The sequence below is a fragment of the Tripterygium wilfordii genome, chromosome 4 (assembly GCF_013401445.1).
Source record: "Tripterygium wilfordii isolate XIE 37 chromosome 4, ASM1340144v1, whole genome shotgun sequence".
Taxonomy (NCBI): Eukaryota; Viridiplantae; Streptophyta; class Magnoliopsida; order Celastrales; family Celastraceae; genus Tripterygium; species Tripterygium wilfordii.
This window is the reverse complement of record NC_052235.1, coordinates 13,941,765-13,962,245: the sequence shown is the minus strand read 5'-3', so window position 1 is coordinate 13,962,245 and position 20,481 is coordinate 13,941,765. Positions and strand designations below refer to the sequence as shown.

The following is a 20,481-nucleotide window of genomic DNA, read 5'->3' as shown; positions in this document are numbered from 1 at the left end:
ATTGTTGGTTGTACTGGTGACAAAAATGAAGCCAGCCAAGAAAATTAAAAAAAATATATGAAACTTTCCTCATAAAATATGTGTGAAGATTTAATTAAAAATGTGACTCCCACAAAAGGCACAAGTTTTATTTGTTTGATGAATGAATTACAACTATTTGAGTGGCCAATAGAGAAGCATAAGAATCTTAATTTCCTTCAACATCCAAGTTTGTTTAAAGTTATGAGAGAGAGAGAATCAATTTTTTTTTTACTGGATAAGTTATGACATTATATTGCGGCATTCTCATTGTTTTCTAAGAGAGTTAAAGACATAATGCCAAAGCTTACTATCCCTCCAATGATTTAGGAAGGAAATAAGACATATACTTAAAGAATATTGACAGAGATGATTTTCATTAAAGCAAGCAACGTGAACAATACAACCTAAATAGAAGAAAAGGTTCAACGGTCATAACAGAGACATGACAGTGAACAGTAAATACAGACTATGATATACAGCTATACTGACACTAGTACACAACTATACATTGAGATGAAAACCATTTTAAACATGATACGTAATGGGCTTAGTAATTGGGTTTGCTGTTGTTGTTGGGCTGATTGCAACTTGTCTTGTTGGGCTGATCTTCAGATGATAATATACCCTCTTTAATACTATCATTGCAAACTACGCATGTTTAATGTAATATTTTATTAAAAAAAAGGCAAATCCTTCACTACAAATTAAATTACCACCATTTTTATTGTTGCATCTCCCTCTATCTTTCAATAAATCTTTACAATGAATTTATTGATCTATATTTCGCTTCTCCTCTGGTTTAGCATGTTGATTCAATTTCCAGCTATAGCCAACTTAGATGGATTTAGCATTAATATGATTTATCGCGATTCTCGTTTATCTCCGCTTTATAATTATTCTATCTCTGCATTAGAGCTCATGAGAAAAGCTCTTGTACGATCATTATCTCGGGCTAACCTCTTTAACTCGTCTATGCATATCGATGAGAAGGATTTCTATTCAGTGATAACTGCAATTGAGAGTGACTACCTCATGAAGATTTCTGTTGGTTCTTCACGTTATCTGGACTTTGCCACTGTCGACACAGGAAGTGATCTTGTATGGATACAATGCAACCACTCTGATAAACCAGATGGCCAACTATTTAATCCTAAAGCTTCTACTTCATACAAACCCATCTTTTATGGCTCAAAGTTTTGCGAGCTAGGCTCTACCATATCATAGTCCTGGAAAATCCAACCAATGCAAATACAACTATTCCTACAGTACTGGATATTCATCCAGAGTCTTGGGTAGTGAGACCTTTAACTTTGATGAAGTTTCTTTTGATGAAATAGCATTTGGATGCAACTACAAAAGTGGTGATTTGAGAAAAAGTATCCAAGGTTTTGTTGGCCTCAGACGAGGGCTACTATCATTGATTTCTCAACTAAAATCTTTCATTGAACCCAAATTTTCCTATTGCTTGCCACCATCACCGTCTAGTAGTAAGATCAGATTCGGACAAGAAGCGCCAATCTCCGGAGCAGAAGTAGTTTCAACTCCACTTGAAACAATTGGTACTTCAACCTTCTACCTTATTACTATGAAATATATTAGCATTGGTGGTGTAGAAACAAAGACCCCACATAAGCCAGGTAACATGGCTATAGATTATGGCGCAACATTAACATCGTTGATTTCGAGCCTCTATTATGAATTAGAAGAGATGATGAAAAAGGCAATTCCGGCTGAATTAGCACCAATTAATCCTCTTTCCAAACTCAAATTTTGCTACAAGCCTAAGTCTCTTGAAAACAACCTAGAAATTTATTTATAATATTTGAAAAATTAGTATGCATGGCCATAGTCCCAAATGATTACGGTTTTTCGATTCTTGGGAATACGGCACAAGTAAACTTTCAAGTAGAGTACAATCTTCGAAGAAAACAAGTACCCTTTGCTCATACAGACTGTACTACATGGTGATTCGTGTCTTCAATGTTGTATTTCATGTTGTTTCAATTTTACAAAAATGTGAGTATGATTTTTTGAACTTGCACAAAATCAAATAGTCCAAATTTTGTGAAGAAAGATCCTATCAAGTGACGGAGGATCCAATAACTGCCTTAAAAAAAGTGATGTAATAAATGTCTTTCAAATCATCCAATATTTTCTAGTACGGCGGGACTATATGGACACTTTTTTTATTTTCTATTAAGGAGGAAATTAAGGAGGATGTTAAGGAGGATATCAAGGAGCATGTTAAGGAGGATATCAAGGAGAATATATTATTGATTCCATTACCTTAAATGCATGCATAAATTAGGCAATGTTTCTAGTTGTTTGCCATTGTTTAGGCTTGACTTAGTGCTTTCTTCTCCTATATATATCACTAACATAGATGTAAATGAACATACAATTTTCTCAACACCATACACAATTCTTTTTCTCTGTTTTCTTTACATGGTATCGGAGCTTAGGCTTTCACCCTTCCTGTAAAACAACATCAACTGCAAATCATTATTTCACCTTGCCTCCACACTCATGGCAAAGATCGACAACAATGACCCAGAAAAATCTGAGATAACCAAGATGCAAAACCATAGGCACGATGATCCAAGTGATCCTCTCTATCTTCACCACTCGGACCAACCTGGTCTTATCCTGGTGACCCAATCGCTGAATCAAGAGAACTATCCTCTTTGGAGTCATGCCATGCTCATGGCCCTTATTGCCAAGAACAAAGACGGTTTCATCGATGGAACCATGACCAAACCTGTCACAGGATCCACGGCAGAGGTAAAGCAATGGACTCGTTGTGATCTTCTTGTCAAAGGATGGATCCTCAACACAGTAACCCCTGCAATCGGACAAAGCGTCATGTACAATGATAGTGCTCTTGCCGTCTGGAATGAACTAAAGGAACTACTCTCTACCACCAACAGTGTGTACCTTTTTCACATTGAGCAGGAAATCCATGATTGCTTGCAAGGCAACATGACCATTGGTGAATACTACACCAAGCTCAAAAGTCTCTGGGACAAACGAGATGCACTTTGTCCTCTACCACCTTGTAGTGGGGATATTGCCAAGACTCTACATCAATACCAACAGACACAACGTACCATCAAGTTCCTTATGGGACTCAATGAGGTTTATGCAGCAGCACGTGGTCAAATTCTTCTCATGGATCCACTACCTCCTGCTAACAAAGTGTTCTCTCTTGTCAATCAAGACGAAAAACAACGAGTCATCTCCTCACAAGGTCTGGGTAAAGCATCAGAGGCAGCAGCTTTCACCGCTAGAGAAAGGTTCAATCATACAGGGAAAGCTCCTTTGTCCCACCTCTCCACTATCCGTTGCCACCGTTGCCACCTTACTGGTCACTCCACTGAAAACTGTCGGGCACACTTAAAATGTGACTACTGCGGACACAAAGGTCACACAATCGACATTTGCCGCAAGCTTAAGAGGGCCAACTCTCACGGTGATAAGAGTAATCATTTGAACACAAACTCTCATTCTCGTTCAAAGGCTTATCATGTAAGTTTTCAACCAGACAATACTGACAGCACACCACCTTCCTACAACCTCACGGCAGATCAATATCATGATCTCCTTGCTCTTATTGATCAAAACAAAGTAGGAAACATGGCTAGTCAAGTGAATGCGGCAACTACAATGAGCAACGTTTCAGGTAACACAGTTTGTGCAAACTCTCTTATTCCACATAAGGAATGGATTTTTGATACAGGTGCTACAGATCACATGGTCTGCTCATCCACTCTTATGACCACCAAGACACCAATTCGTAATCGTCATGTATACCTGCCCAATCATGCCATTGCTCCCATAACACATATAGGCACCATACGGTTTTCTGATAATCTTGTGCTCTATAATGTTTTATGTGTTCCATCATTCCGATTAAACTTAATTTCAGTAGCCAAATTAGCCAAAACATCCCTATGTTCTGCAATTTTTACTGATGTGTCTTGCATTGTTCAGGACCAACGATCGGGGGAGATGATTGGGATGGGAACTGAGCGCAATGGGCTTTATTACTTGGACGTTGCGAGGATATCTGGGTGTTATTCCGCCTCAACAATTACACCTTCCAACTCATCCCATTTATGGCACCAACGTTTAGGTCATTTATCTAACAAAAGCCTACGGGCCATATCTTTGTCTACCAAAAATATTCATTTTTGTTCAGTTGATGATTGTGCCATTTGTCCTCTTGCCAAACAAACTCGTAATTCTTTTCCATTGAGTTCTATTACTACGAAAGTTCCATTTGAATTAATTCATGTTGACATTTGGGGAGGATACCATATCCAATCACTCAATGGGGCAAAATACTTTCTTACAATTGTTGATGATTTTTCTCGTTGTACTTGGATTTATCTATTACATAGCAAATCCGATGCACGTGGATCTCTTCTTTCCTTCATAAACTATGTTGAAACACAATTTTCTACTCGCGTCAAAGTCATTAGGAGTGACAATGGCCCTGAATTCTCCATGCATAATTTCTACTCTGAAAAAGGGATTATGCATCAAACCACTTGTGTTTCCACCCCACAACAGAATGGAGTAGCCGAACGCAAGCACCGTCACCTTCTAAATGTTGCCCGCTCCTTACTTTTTCAAGCCAACCTTCCTAAATTTTTTTGGGGAGATTCCATCCTTACCGCTGCTTATCTCATCAATCGTACTCCCACTCCTGTTCTTAAAGGTAAAACTCCATACGAAATTCTCTTTCACAAAACACCTTCTTATACACATTTACGTGTGTTTGGTTGTTTGTGTTTTGCCTCCACCCACCATACTCGTCCTACTAAATTTGATGCCCGTTCTATCCGTTGCCTATTCCTTGGATACCCATATGGTACCAAGGGATACCGCGTTTACAATCTCGAAACTGGTCAAATATTCATCTCTCGGGACGTTGTTTTTCATGAACAATTATTTCCCTACACTACTTCCGCTGCCACTCTTTCCCCTCCCCCCAATTCCACGTTGTTTCCCACTCCAATGGTCTCTATTGACCCATTACCGACACCTGCACCGAGTGCCATGCCCATTCCTTCAGACACACCTAACATTCCACCAAACACATCATTCCATAGTGACACCACTACCACACTTGACCCCATTATGTCTCCGCCACACCCTAATCCCACCTCCACACCCGCACCTCGGCTACGCCGCACAACCCATGCTCCCAGTTATCTTCAACACTACCATGTGGAGGTTTCATTGCCCACTCGGGATCCACCGTCATCGCCTCCATCATTGGCTGGACATACAGGTACTTCTCACCCTTTATCTCATGTTATATCCTATGATAACTTGTCTCCTTCCCACAGGGCCTTTGCCACATCCATCTCAGCCATCAAAACACCCACCACCTTTTCCCAAGCTGTCAAGGACCCCCAATGGCGCCATGCTATGGACCAAGAGCTTCAGGCTCTCCAAGAAAATGGTACGTGGTCCCTCCAACCACTGCCACCGCACAAGAAACCTGTTGGCTGCAAATGGGTTTACAAAATCAAATTCAATCCTGATGGCACGGTTGAACGTTACAAGGCACGGTTGGTTGCCAAAGGTTACAGTCAGATTGAAGGTTTTGATTACAGGGAGACTTTTGCCCCAGTTGCCAAGCTTGTTACCGTCCGTCTCCTTCTTGCCGTGGCTGCCACCCAACATTGGCACCTTCGTCAGCTTGACGTCAATAACGCGTTTCTCCATGGCGATCTTGAGGAAGAAGTATATATGTCCCTACCTCAGGGTTTCGGACGAAAGGGGGAGACTCGTGTATGCAAGTTGCACAAATCTCTGTACGGGCTCAAACAAGCCTCTCGCCAATGGTTCATAAAATTGTCTACAGCACTCAAACTTGCTGGTTTTCATCAATCTAAGTCGGACTATTCACTCTTCATCCGAACCCGAGGTAGCATCTTCACTGCACTTCTTGTTTATGTTGATGATGTCATCCTCACAGGGAATAGTCTGTAAGACATTGAGGAAGTTACAAATGGTCTCATGAGACAATTTAAGTTGAAGGATCTCGGTGAGTTGAAATATTTCTTGGGTATAGAGATTGCACGTTCTAGCAAGGGGATTGCTATTTCACAACGTAAATATGCCCTTGAAATACTGGAGGATGCAGGCTACCTTGCTGCTAGGTCAGTCAACACTCCTATGGAACAAAATTTATCCCTCAACAAGACTGATGGAGAGTGCATCAGTGATCCTTTTTCTTATCGAAGACTTGTTGGAAGGTTGATATACTTGACACTTACTCGCCCAGACTTAGTGTATGCTGTCCATATTCTTAGCCAATACATGGATAAGCCCCGTACTCCACATTTGGAAGCAGCTTACCGAGTATTGCGGTACATCAAGCAAGCCCCTGGACAAGGTATTTTATTCTCTGCCACTAGTCCGATACAGCTGAATGCTTTTTGCGATGCGGATTGGGCTAGATGTCGAGACACACGTCGTTCCACCACAGGATATTGCATGTTCCTCGGACAATCATTGATCTCTTGGAAAACTAAGAAACAAAACACAGTGTCCCGCTCAAGCGCGGAAGCAGAGTATCGTTCCATGGCTTCGGCATGTTGTGAAATAACTTGGTTAAAGTACATTCTATGTGATCTTGGAATCAAGCATCCACAACCAGCTAGGTTGTATTGTGACAATCAAGCAGCATTACATATAGCGTCAAATCCAGTATTTCACGAACGAACGAAACACATAGAGATTGACTGTCATCTTGTAAGAGAAAAAATTCAGGCCGGTTTACTCAAGACATTTCACATCTCAACCTCGAAGCAACCGGCAGACATTTTCACGAAGGCTGTAGGTGTCCCACAATTTTCCATCTTACTTAGCAAGTTGGGCATAGTCAACATCTATTCCAACTTGAGGGGGAGTATTAAGGAGGAAATTAAGGAGGATGTTAAGGAGGATATCAAGGAGGATATCAAGGAGAATATATTATTGATTCCATTACCTTAAATGCATGCATAAATTAGGCAATGTTTCTAGTTGTTTGCCATTGTTTAGGCTTGACTTAGTGCTTTCTTCTCCTATATATATCACTAACATAGATGTAAATGAACATACAATTTTCTCAACACCATACACAATTCTTTTTCTCTGTTTTCTTTACATTTTCTTCACCCCCTATTATGTATCGGTCATAGCTTTGTAAGGATAATGCATAAAATCAGATAAAAAAATGTATAAATAATCATGACACAGATGACCTTCTTTCATTCATTTTTTCCTTTTTTTTGGGTTTTAATGTTGACTAAACGTCATCTAGTCATCTTTCACGTGGGTCTACTGTTTGTAACTATTTATTAAACATTGGGAGCATATACACCATTCATTTAAAAGGTTTGAAATTTTTATAATTGTTAATGTATTTTTTCAGTATAATAATTTTTTTATACATATATATGTTTTAATGCAGTCACTGATTTTCAATTGTTTCACTTATAGGCTAACTATATTTGTCAAATATTCAACTAAAATACAGACAAATAACATTTCAATACTCTTACAATTATGTAAATTATAATACAATGGTTTCAGAAGGAAATGTAGAACGTCTACATTGAATGTATGATGCAAGTTGTTCCGTGTAAGGTGTAACCCATGCAGCTGCGCAATCATATCTATATGTAAACCATTTAATCATAATGGGAGGCGTCGGGTAACCCTCTATTAAGGCAATCTGGACAAAGTGATTACTATTAACAAACCCGATAGTGATAGTAACATGTTCATGCGGCGGGGGAGGCATTGATCGTAGTTGTAAAAAATGTCAAGCACTGTTCAGAACTAAGGAGATGTAATATAACATTATATCTTGAAGCAATCAAATTACCCATGTCTGGCATTGTCATCCAGTTCTGAAGTGGTGATGGTCTATCGGATTCCCAAAAGTCAAGTGAGTTGTAAATGGAACATGTCCATTCATAACCACCAAATAGATCAACATACTCTGCCCAAAATGTTCTCAACTCATCAATCAAGTTATGCCGCACATAGTTCGAGAGACTTTTATGGACATAGTTCGAGAGACTTTTATGTAACATTTTCATCCAACTTTGACATGCTACTCTTAAGGAGTTTTTCTGGAGCATTTCGAAATTGTTCTCATTATTGTCTCCAATAATTTAATGTTATTTCAAGATTACCCCTCATTTATTGACACGTTTTGGTGATTATAGGACTATCCTACCGGTAGGATACAATATGTAGCATAGTGATAGGATACTTAACGTATCCTAGTGATAGGATACTTAATGTATCCTACCGTTAGGATACGGTATGTATCCTAGTGATAGGATACCTATGTATCCTACCGGTAGGATATTGTAATTAGACGATACTTAGTTGTTCCACGATTGAATTTCTAAGATAAATTAAATTCAAATAAATTGATAATTTGTTAAGTAATTTATAATTTATTATTATCTTTAATTAATTTAAAAGTCATTATATTATTTTTAATATTAAATTGTTTGTTTGGATACAGCGTATAAAACAAATATGCATAATACCTTGCACGTAATTTATCACAAAATACTACACAGCACAAATGTTAATAGCAAAATTACAACCAAACACCTACTCAGCATTCAGCAAGCATTTCTGCTACTAACATTTTCCAGCATTTCTGTTAACACCATTTCTACTGGCATATCTACTACTTTGTAAATGTTCTACCAAACTAGCCCAATGTATATGAATTAAGTTTTTAGATAATTTACATAGTGGGTATATGTGTGTGTGTGTCTATATATATATATATATATATATATGTATGTATATGTATATGTATATGTGGAGGGATTCTCAAGTGCGGGATCCATCTAACACCTTTCATACACCATTCATGCGTGGGCTCCATCAAGTGTGGGGACCACACTTACACATAATGAATGGTATTAGATGGATCCCTTATTTTAAATAAAGTGAGGGATCCCTCACTTGAGAATTTTCATGTATATGTGTATATATATATATATATAGAAATTCTCCTATCTGAACCAAAAGTATGCACCAAGTTTGTGGACTTGTTTTTCAACCATATATGTGGTGGGTCCCATAATAAATGTGTGGCTCCCACTTATGTTGTCGTTTATTACAACCATTAGATTTTGGTCCACAAATTTGGTGCACACTTTTTGGTCCACATAGGAGAATTCCTGTATATATATATATATATATATATATATATATGTATATGTGTATATGTATATGTATATGTATATATTAAACAATTGATAATTCCCTCTCTCTTGATCTTTCTCTCTCTTAATCACTGTCTGTCAGTCTCCAGTCTTGTCTGTCTCCATGATTATTACCTTTACTTTATATTTCTAAGTAACACACATAGATGAGACAATCAACCATCAACCATCAACACGGCTCCAATACCGAGAATTGTCTAATCAATGGGGTCTAAATAGCAAAAATAGGGGTCTAAATAGCAGCACCCTTTCTTTATGATGATCCGATGGAATTTAAAGCTTTAAATTCTGGTCCACTTTTCTTAAGGTGTCGATTGGTTCTCAAAATCCAACTTTTCAAGAATAAAAATTTTATTTTTGCAAATTCTCATTTCCTCCCAACAAAATAGTAATCCTCACTTATTTTTAATTAAACATTATGATACTCTTTTGAAAAATACATAGATTCTACAATATCTTTTTTTTTTTTATTACACTTTTGAATTTGAATATTCAAATTCAAGTGTTATTTTTAAATTTAAATCTGTCATACAATGTCATTTGTATTGTTGCATATCCCTTTATCAGCCAATATTAACAATGAATCTATTCATCTATATTTTGCTTCCCCTCTTGTTTAGCATGTCGATTCAATTTCCAACTAGAGCCGATTTAGATGGATTTAGTATTAATCGTTTTCATCGCAATTCCCAATTATCTCCATTTCATAACTATTCTATCTCTGCATCAGAGCTCGTGAGAAAAGCTCTTGTACGATCAATTTCTCGAGCATACCACTTTAACTCATCTATGCATATCAATATGAAACATTTTTATTTAGTGATAACTGCAATTTCGAGTGACTACCTCATGACGATTTCTGTTGGTTCTTCATGTTATCAAGTCTTTGTCGGTGTTGACACATGAAGTAATCTTGTATGGATATAATGCGCCCACCCATATAAACCAAATGGCCAATTTTTTTATCCTCAAGCGTCCACTTCATACCAACCGATCTCTTATGACTCAAAGTTTTACGATGCTCTACTTGAATATAGCCCTGGAAAATCCAACCGGTGCAAATACAACTATTCCTACAACATTGAAGGGCAGATGCGCCCTTAGATGAAGAGGGCAATTGTCTGCCCCCCTTATGTTTTCAAAATATATCTTATATATACTCTTTTTTTCACTTTTGTCCCTCTTTATTTTTTAAGAAATATCCTATACATATCCATATCCATATTTCAACTATGATCCTCTTTAAATCACATCATCTTAAGGTGTTTAGAATCTAACAGTGCCAACACTAGAAGCAAGACAAGATTTGCGGAAGTGCTCCTATAAAACAAAACCTTTAAATTGAAATACTTATGTAAATATATTAATAATTTCTCTTTACTCTCTCCCGACTCAACAACTCCTGTTACTCGTAGATCTCAAAGCCAAATCCAAATTTGGTGTGATTTCCTCTAAAAAATCCAGCACTTCGCAACAAATTTTTTTCCTCTGTAAATGGTACTAAAAAAATTCGGAGGCAATCTCGCAAGACTTTTTTGACCCCCTTCATCTAAATTCCTAGCTCCGCCCCTAACAACATTGGATATTCATCCGGAGTCTTAGGTAGTGAGACCTTCAAATATAATGGAGTTTATTTCCATGAAATAGTATTTGGATGTAATTACGAAAGTGGTGATTTGAGAGAGTGTTAATCAAGGTACCGTGTTGCTGGCCTCAGAAGAGGGCTACTGTAATTGATTTCTCAACTGTGACCTTTCATTGAACCCAAATTCTCCTATTGCTTGCAACCATCATCGTATAGTCGTAAAATTAGATTCGGACAACAAGCACCAATCTCTGGGGCAGAAGTTGTTTCAACCCCACTTGAAACAATTGGTACTTTCCCTTCTACCTTATTACTATGGAATATATTAGCGTTGGTGGTGTAGAAACAAAGACCCCACATAGGCCTCGTTACATGGCTATAGATTATGGCGCAACATTAGGCATTGTTGATTTTGAGCCTATCTTATGAATGAGAAGGGATGATGAAATGGCAAATCTGGCTAAATTAGCACCAAATCCTCCTTCCAAACTCAAATTTTGCTACTAGCCTGAGTCTCTTAAAAACGTCGCTCTCTCAGGGATGATCCATTTTTCAGGTGAAAACGTTCATTTACCAGCCAGAAATAGATTTATAATCTTTGAAAATTTAGTATATATGCATGGCCATAGTCCCAAATGATTACGATTTTTCTATTCTTGGGATTAATACAGCACAAGTGAACTTTCAAGTTGAGTATGATCTCCAGGAAACACAAGTATCTTTTGCTTATACAGACTCTTGTTGAATTTTATGTTGTTTCAGTTTTACAAAAAATGTGAATGATTTTGTCAATTCCACAAAAGTGAAAAGGTCAAATTTTGTGAAGAAATATACTACCAAGTAACAGAGGATGCAATATATATGTATATATCAACTATCAAGTGATGTAATAACTGCCTAAAACAAAAAAAAAAAAAATCTTGTAATAACTGTCTTTCAGAGATCTTCCAAGTTTTTCTAGTATATTATGATAATCCAAAGGAATTCAAAGCCTTAAATTTCGGTTCATTTGCCTTAAATATTTCTTTCCTTGGGATGAAAAAAAAATTGATGAAAGAAGAGTAGATGATCAAATAAAGAACTGTAGGGAAAGAAAGAAAAAGAGTAGATGATTCCCCTAACCAACGTAAAAACTCTCTTCTTTATGGATTGATTGAAATAATTTAATGTTTTTTATTTGTCTTGCTGGTTAGAAGAGAGGAGGAGGAGGGAAATGTAGACCAGCAGTTAAACCGATTCCAAGGCCAAAACATCCTGACGAACCAAAACATCCTAATGACCAGAGGAAAAGAAATTAAGGCAAAACCGATTCCGGTAGAACTGGCGAGCAAAATAGTGCTGCCTAAATGAGAAAGAAAAAATACTGTGTAGCTGGTGGGTTCCTAAGCTACTGAGAGGTTGGAAATTTATCTGTCAGTCTCAATTGGAGAACCCCACTGCTTCTTGGCAAAAGTTGATATTATGTTAGGAGTTGAGGGTTGCCCATCCCAACATTGTTTTCTGACTCTGCCCCTTGCTACAAGTTATTTGCGTGGACAGACAGACATTGATTGACCTGTAAGAAGTGGAATGGACCTGGACCACATTCAGTAAAAAGACAAGAAGAGCCCACGGGGATGTGGCGTGGGTCGGTTGGGCACGTGAAGAGTGGATGGGTCTGGGCCCAACAAAATGTCACAGTCTGGACTGGACTTCAGTTTGATAGCTACTTCCACATGCTCTACTTTCAAGTCTTTTCCTGACATTTTTGTCTCTTCCCAAAAATCCAAAATAGATTTTTTTATTATTATTTTTTCCATATTTTTTGAGATTTTGAAGCAGTTAACTGTTAAATTACTTTTTTATATATGGAAACTTCTAAATTATTTTTGCAATGTCTCTACACAATTTCTTTGAAGGCGATTATAGTGTGTTCATACAAACGTAAGCCCACTCGAAAAATTGTTCATGTTGATAAATCTCATGAAGTGAGACGGTCCTAAGATAACAAAGTCGTACAAGTCCGATATATTCATATGAACCAATAAACACAAAACAAACAATATCGTTTATGCGCGCAGAGTTGGGATTTTCAACAAAAACTCAAACTCGCATGAATATTTTTTTTGGTAACCAATAAGGTGATAACGACACCATATAAGTTTGTTAATTGGATGACATGGGTCTAAATTCAGACCATCAAACTCGCATGTACAAAAGTTTTTTCACTTGACGACATAATAAGTTGGGTCAAAACTCAATACGTGAGCACAAGAGTATTACTCTTAGTGAAAATCGAACTCGGAACTTTCCGAGTTCATACAATTTTGCCCCAAGTAGATATAATACCTTAAATGGACCGACACGGATATGGATAGTTGGATACGAATCCCGTGTAACTGTCTCCATAATATACACACTTCAATCCATATGTCAGTTCCCCAACTCTATATATCAAATTACTAGTTAAAGAAAATAAAAAACAGTGGCAAGGAAAAGTTGTTATTTAGACAATTGTTCGTTGTTCCAGAGACAACTGCGTTAAGAAAACTAGAAGAAATGGACCCATGCAAGCATATAAAAATAAAATGTGCGAACGTTAATTTAGGTATCCTACCTAATTAAAAGTGTGACTCCCACAAAAAGGCACAAGTTTAATTATTTGTATAATTAATGAATTACAAATATTTGAGTGGCCAAGAAAGAAGCATGAGAATCTTTAATCTGCCTTGAAACATCCAATCTGCTACGTTGTTGTGCAAATTTGGAAACTAAAGTTTGGTAATAAGATCTGCATGTCCTTCTTTATGAGGGAAAAACCAAAGAAACTCACCATCAAAAGCTTCAAGGGTTGGAGGCACATGCAAGTAATCTCATGGGGTGCATATAAAGTCCAAAACCCCCAAAACACTTTTTTTTTTGGTTTACAGAGAACAATCCCATACAATTTTATCTTTTACATATTTGATAAGGATTTAAACTCGGGCCGTCAAGCCTCATGTATAAAAAATTTTCATCCGACGATAGGGAAGCTGAGTCAAAACTTGATGCATGGCTATAAGCATATTGTTTCCATTGAGAATCAAACTCAAAAATCTTATTTTGAATCCATACGATTTGACTCCAAAAATATTCACATCTAAATTATCACCCAAATAGATCAAAACATGATTTTTTCACACTAAACTTAAAAACAAAAGAAAGTAGTAATTTGAAAGAGATAAGATCAATGTCATTCCAGCTGCCTTCTTTTGAAACCATAAAAGCAAAAGATGAGATTGGGTCAGTCAATCAAACATGGGTGAATCTAGTATAGGTTGTATATGCCAAATCATCGTTGTCGTCTACATGAGGGTATCGTCAATAGAGACGATAGTTCCACAACCCAACTACTTGAGTATTTACGAAATATTTACATGTCTCAAACTTAATTTGAATTGAATTTCGGACGTACTTAATTGATCAAACTCATATTGATTTAAATTCTGATAAATATATTGGACAACAATCTAATTCGAGTTAGGGTTTGAACAAATAAATCAAACAAGATTTTTATGTTTTACGCTGGACTCGGTTTTAAATCGGACAAAAATTTTGTTTTTGAACCTAGATTTTAGCTATATAACTTATGTTCAAATTGATTTAATCCTAATCGGAGAAATTCGATCATCCGGACTGAATATAATTTTGTCACTCCTCCGAAAACTTTGCCTTTTTAGTTAATATATTATTAAAACATTCTTCTAATGTTCTATATATATATATATATATATATTTCAAATAGGATTTTATTAGTGGACAGCTTTCCACAACGGTTTCGAGTTAAATAATCTCCTATGATGTAGATGTGAGAGCCAATCAGAATAATGAAATAGATCCACAATCATTTTTATTGACTTAAAAAAAAAAAAAAAAAAACTACATCATCCAACAGGATAAACTGAAACGGGCTTTTTTGATCCGATCACATAAATTTGCAGATCAACGGCTGAAAACCCATCAGTATACATAACGATTATTCTAATTGCAAAATAATAAATAGTGCTGAGAATACAGGATCACAACAACAGTCAAAAGGATGGAACGACGCCATACTGATGATCAGCCATGAACGGTGCATATGCCTGAGAACCATAGAGGCGGTCCATTGCTACTACTTCGTTATCGGCTTCTGTTCGTTTCGCGAACCGGCCTTTAATTCTCGGTCTCGTCTCGGCGTAGGCTTTGCGGGAAGCATAGCGGATGGTTTTCTCAAATTTTCTGTTCTTTCTTTTCTCTCTGTACCTCAAAACCCTCGCTTCCCGATCGATTCCACACAATTGGGCCGCTTGATTCATCGCCGCAGCACCCGTTGAGACCGATACGCTGGGGTCAACGCCACCCGTCATGGTTCCGCTAAAACTGTATGACATTTCGGGCATGGAAGTACCATCCGGAACAACACCTACATCCATCGACGACGACGAAACCTGAAAACTCATATTCAAATATTCAATTTCAAAATTAGCAATTCTTCTCAGTAAATTTTCAGTCGCAAAGAAACCATTTAAATTTAAAGGAATTGAAGTAATTACACTGTGACTGAGTGTATGAGTTGTGTAGTTCAACGGAGAGATCTTCGATCTACAGAAATCGATGTCCACACAATTCTCGTTGTTCATTACCGGAAACGGAGCTGGTTTGCTCTGTACCGGTACCACGCTATCGGTACCTGCGCTGTGATGATGATGACGGAACCTGGCATCTATGGAATTCGGGTACCCGAAATCCAAAAAAGGATCCGAATCCATTTCGGAGAATAACAGGTCCGCTGCCGGCTTAACGTCGTGATTTTCCAGGCCGAGTTTTGACATCAGGTTCTGATTCGGCATAAGCCAGGAAGTCCCTTCAATGTCGTCGTGCTGACAAGCGGAGCCAATCAAATCATTTTCGTTGGGGACTAGAAAATTGAACGGCGACGATGACTTCACAATGGACTCCGCGAAGTCGAAGAACGGCTCCACCGGCACTCGTTCGTGGCGTCGCGCGAGTGGATTAGCAGAGTGGATGTCAGCGTCGCAAGTGACGCACAGAGCGGCTGCGTCTGCCTTGCACGTGACAGCTGCAGGTGCCTGCTCGCAAACCTCGCACATCCACACGCGCTCGTGTCGCGACGACAGCTTGTTCACTTCGTGAATCTTGGTGTCGCAGTTCAGACACAGGAAAGCTGAGTCGGAGCGGCAAAACACAGCAGCAGCTGCCGCTCTGCAATAATCACAACTCTTTGCCGCCACGCTCCACCCGCCGGAAAACCCTTTCAAGTTCTCTATTTCAATCCCCATTTCTTCAGCGATTTTTGTTTTTTAATGGGTCTCCAGAATCTATTGAGAAGCTATGTATGGAGTCTTCGTTTGTGGCTGAAGAGAAGCGCGTGACTTATGAGTCAAAATTGTAAAGATGTTTGGGTGCAAGATATAGAGGATATTGATTTTCTTTTCTATCGAGTCAAAGAGAAAATCTGAATGCTGACGAGTAAGATAGGAACACGTGGATGATCCTTGGCCACATAAAAAGGTTCAGATGGATAGCTATTGTTTTGGTTAATTTTTGAAATTTAAAATGTTTTTGAGGATAAATAGTTGTCATTGGTCTGTGCCGACATGGGTCCTACTTCAGGGAGTTTATTGGAATTCTATATTTAGAAAGATTCAGCAGGGGCATCAACTGTCAAGGCTTGTATAAATAAGGTAGGGACAAGTATGACAGCATACACAACGGTAACCATATAATACAGTACTTCAAAATCATTCTCTCTCTTCTCATCTCTCCTATGTGACACAATTCAATTGGATGAGTGGGTCCCACAATAAATACTATTCATCAACACTCCATAAATTCTAACACTTTATTCTCATTTTCTCTATTTTCTCTTTCTTCCTTTTCATCATCTCTCTCTTCCTTTTTATCTTCTCTCTCTTTTTTTTCATCACATCTCTCTTCCTTTTAATCTTCTCTCTCTTCTTTTTCATCACCTCTCTCTTTCTTTTCATCATCTCTCTCTTTACTATTCATCAACTATATATATACTCCAACTCTCAAGTATATTTTTTCCACAACTAAATTTTCAAGTGTCATTTTTCACCCATTGTGTGCATGTAGCGCTATACTTATCAAAAAAGTAACATTTCAAGTACTTAAAATACACTTCATTATACCCATTGTGATGGTATAGCACTATATTTATCCAAAAAATGTTGTTAACAATGCTAAATATTACACCATTGTGGATGCTCTGACAGATGCCCTTTTAAGTTATGAAAAATGGTCAATTCAACCCTTTATCTTTTTTTTTTCCGTGTAAAATGAGCCTCTCAACTTTAATTGATGGGTTACGTTTGTCTTCCATCCATGGTCCATTAAAAATTATTGATGTGGAGACCATTTTCTGAGGTGTCATATAATTTATTAAATATGAGTAATAATGTATTAAGAATGTGTTTTGCAAATGTGATTGAGCTAATAAAATGTATTGATACAATAGTGTAAATTTGCTTGTTTGATTTTTGGTGTAATAGAGGTAAAATCTAGTATTGATTTTTTGTATAGTTGTTAGTATGAGTTAAGTTGGACCCATGTGTTGGAGTTAACATGGAGGTCAAGCATGGAGTGTGTTGGAGTTAACATGGAGGTCAATCATGTCTCATGTCTCCATGCTTGGCCCAACAAAATGAGGACAATAAATTTGTATTATTGTACACATTCATTCCCATGTTGGACCAATAAAACACACTTATGCTCATTCATGTCCCAACAAAAGAACATTATTGTGGTTGCTCTCCATTGCCCGCTATCCACGTGGGTCGGATCCTAAATATATGGTAACCTCTTATATAGACAATTGGCATAAGAGGTTTTTCAGCTTTTTGACATACACAGATATTTGATGTCGGGGTTAAAAAAGGCCAACGCTCCCTCATGACACCTTCGTGAGTCGTGACATCTCTCCCTGTCGCATGGTCCACTGCTCCACTTTTCACTGCAAGTTGCAAAAGTAAATATTACACAGTTTTTAGGATCAAAAATGTGTGGGTTTTGGATCCAACGTGTTTGAGGCCATAGCTATAAAATAATAATAAAAAAATTTGAATGGACAATTTTGCCCTTATAGTATTAGGGTGCATCTAAATATACATTCGTTTTTACACAATTGACCGGCCAACCCCATTTCGTTTACTGATTTGGTGAAGTCTTTCATCCCCAATTTCAAGGTTAAATGATATATAAATATATAATTGGATACAAAACCATCAAAACAAAAACCCTAGAAGTTTTAAATCTAATTCAAACCCAAATACAAAAACAAATTATGAATGCATCTCATAATAAGTGCGGCCCTTTAAGAGCACTTACAATGGTGTAAGTTTTAGTGGGTCAACAAAACTGCATGAGATTTTGTGTTTTATTGATATAATTGTATTAGAATACATGTTTTGTTGATGTGGTTGTATTAAGAGACATGCTTTGAGTTTGTAGATGGTGTTTGGATAGAATTTAAAGGGTCGAAACCAATACAAATGTACTTGGTTTGGATTAGAGAACACCGCTTCACATAAGGGACAATCAGACACATACTGAGATGTACTCGTAATGATGAAACAAAATCAAAAACTCTAGTTGAAATCCCAACTGCATAAACCAGCAACACAAACAATTGCAACAAATCTCAATAAGAAATGGAAGCACTACATGTCCATAATTGTTCATGCCACCTAGATTATGGTCCCCACACTTTTCCTCATGCTACCTAGATTATGGATAATTATGGACATCGAAATTATGGACACATATTTATGTTCATAATTTTGATGCTCATAATTGTCCATAATCTAGGTCGTATGAGGAGAAGTGTGGGGGATCATTTTGTATTAAATTGTCCCCCCACACTTCTCCTCATGCCACCTAAATTATAGACACCAAACTTATGGACATGTATTGCTTTGGAATAAGAAAAGACAGTCCATGAAAAGGTTGTACTTATTTAATTTACCAGCTTACACGAAGAACCTCAGAAATATCAGGCTTCTCCGGGAATTTGTGACAAAAGGAACTTAAATTGGCTGCTACTTTCGGAAACTCATCTTAAGTTTGAAGAACCCATATCGAGTCCCAAAATTTCCTTCACCGCAACAAAGGCTTACCAATTTGGTCTCTCTTAACCTCAGCGGGCACGATTTCACGAGTTCACCTGCTAAAGAAGTGGCAAATGAAAACCCCAAAGCAATTTGTATCAAAATTCTCCAGAAAACCCCTTCTTTTAATTTTCTTGCTCCACGGGTACAGGATCCTGCATTCATAACAGCCACCAACCTCCAAAACCCAAAAGACCAACAATTCAAAGCTTGAGATAAGGTTTAGTTTTCAAGTGTTTGTGATGAATACCCGTCACACGGGATGGGGGCCTTGGGAGTATGCACGTCCTCGTGCATGGCTAGGGTTGGACCATTTCAACCGTCGGCCACTTAACGCCTCAGACCTGTGAGTGAGGATCACACATAGCCTTGCCAATCCAGTGGATCAGAGCTTTCAAATAATCCAGTGGATTAGAGTTGGATATGACTCACTGTCTGTTAACCCAACTCAACAAGGGATGAGCTCTGGGGTAAGCCCAGCTTATGATAGTATCAGCTCATGAGCATGCCCGCAGGAGTGTGCATTCTCAATGAAAGCACCAATGATAAATACCTGCTACATGAAATGGAGATCCAAGTCTAGCATCACAAATTTGGGTATAAACTCTCTATTTAAAACCCAAGTTGACAATAGGAGGTTTTGCATTCACTTATAAACTAAACTTTAAATCCACCATCTTCCGATGTGGTATTCTCATCAGTCTGCTCAAAGTGAGAGATAAGGTGAATCACACCATTTCTAACAGAGTGATTTAATAATTTTTTTATATATGATTCACGTAGATCTGATTGGCATGACTCTACATAATTTTTGAGTCAATCTGAATGACGTGATTACATTTTTAACACTAGTCACGTAGTATTTAAAACAATCATGTCATTCAGAATGACGTGCTTGAAAAAACACAAAGCTAATCATGACAATTTGAATGACGTGGAGTATTATTTGAGTAATAATTTTTGGACTAGAGTTAGATAGGTATATAGTTATGCCTAGGGTGGTATATAGGTAAAAAGGTCCTGCCTAATTGGATTATGCCTGACGGGACTTGAAAAGGGCGCATTGTTTTCTTCTGGGTACACATTAACATTAACGTCAAATCATCATAAACTCTTAAGACATTCTTTCGGCAATTAAGGATAATAACAGTCTATGCTTGAGTTAGTTGACCCATATAAAGTTAATCAACCTACAATCCACCTTTTACCAATACGTCAAACGATCAAACCTGTGCTTTTGGCAATTCATTTCTTGTTCCAACTAAAAATATTGGTTTTGGTGATTTTTGTTTTACTTGGAATTTAACCAAAAAAAAAAAAAAAGGTAATGGAGCCCAAAGTGCTGGAATTCATTGAATTGGGCTTATTCTGTAACTATGGGCTTAAGCTTTAGTTAATGGCCCAAACCCTATGAGGCTATGACCGTGTGTATCAGGAGGGGAACAAAAGAGCAATACTGTGATGAAGT

At 37.6% G+C, this 20,481-nt stretch overlaps 2 protein-coding genes across 2 annotated transcripts; one reads left to right on the top strand and one right to left on the bottom strand.

Annotated features, from left to right (window-relative positions):
- The first annotated feature begins 6,051 nt into the window (after positions 1–6,051).
- LOC119996999 (uncharacterized mitochondrial protein AtMg00810-like) lies at positions 6,052–7,626 on the top strand. Its single transcript, XM_038843773.1, has 2 exons — positions 6,052–6,744; positions 7,615–7,626. Exons 1-2 carry the CDS (start codon positions 6,052–6,054, stop codon positions 7,624–7,626), a joined length of 705 nt encoding a protein of 234 aa, XP_038699701.1.
- A 7,083-nt stretch (positions 7,627–14,709) lies between these two features.
- On the bottom strand, positions 14,710–16,272 carry LOC119996151 (zinc finger protein CONSTANS-LIKE 5). Its single transcript, XM_038842685.1, has 2 exons — positions 15,420–16,272; positions 14,710–15,314 (listed from the first exon to the last, which is right to left on the bottom strand). The coding sequence occupies exons 1-2, from the start codon at positions 16,164–16,166 to the stop codon at positions 14,916–14,918; spliced, it is 1,146 nt and encodes a 381-aa protein (XP_038698613.1). The 5' UTR covers positions 16,167–16,272; the 3' UTR covers positions 14,710–14,915.
- Positions 16,273–20,481: the final 4,209 nt, after the last annotated feature.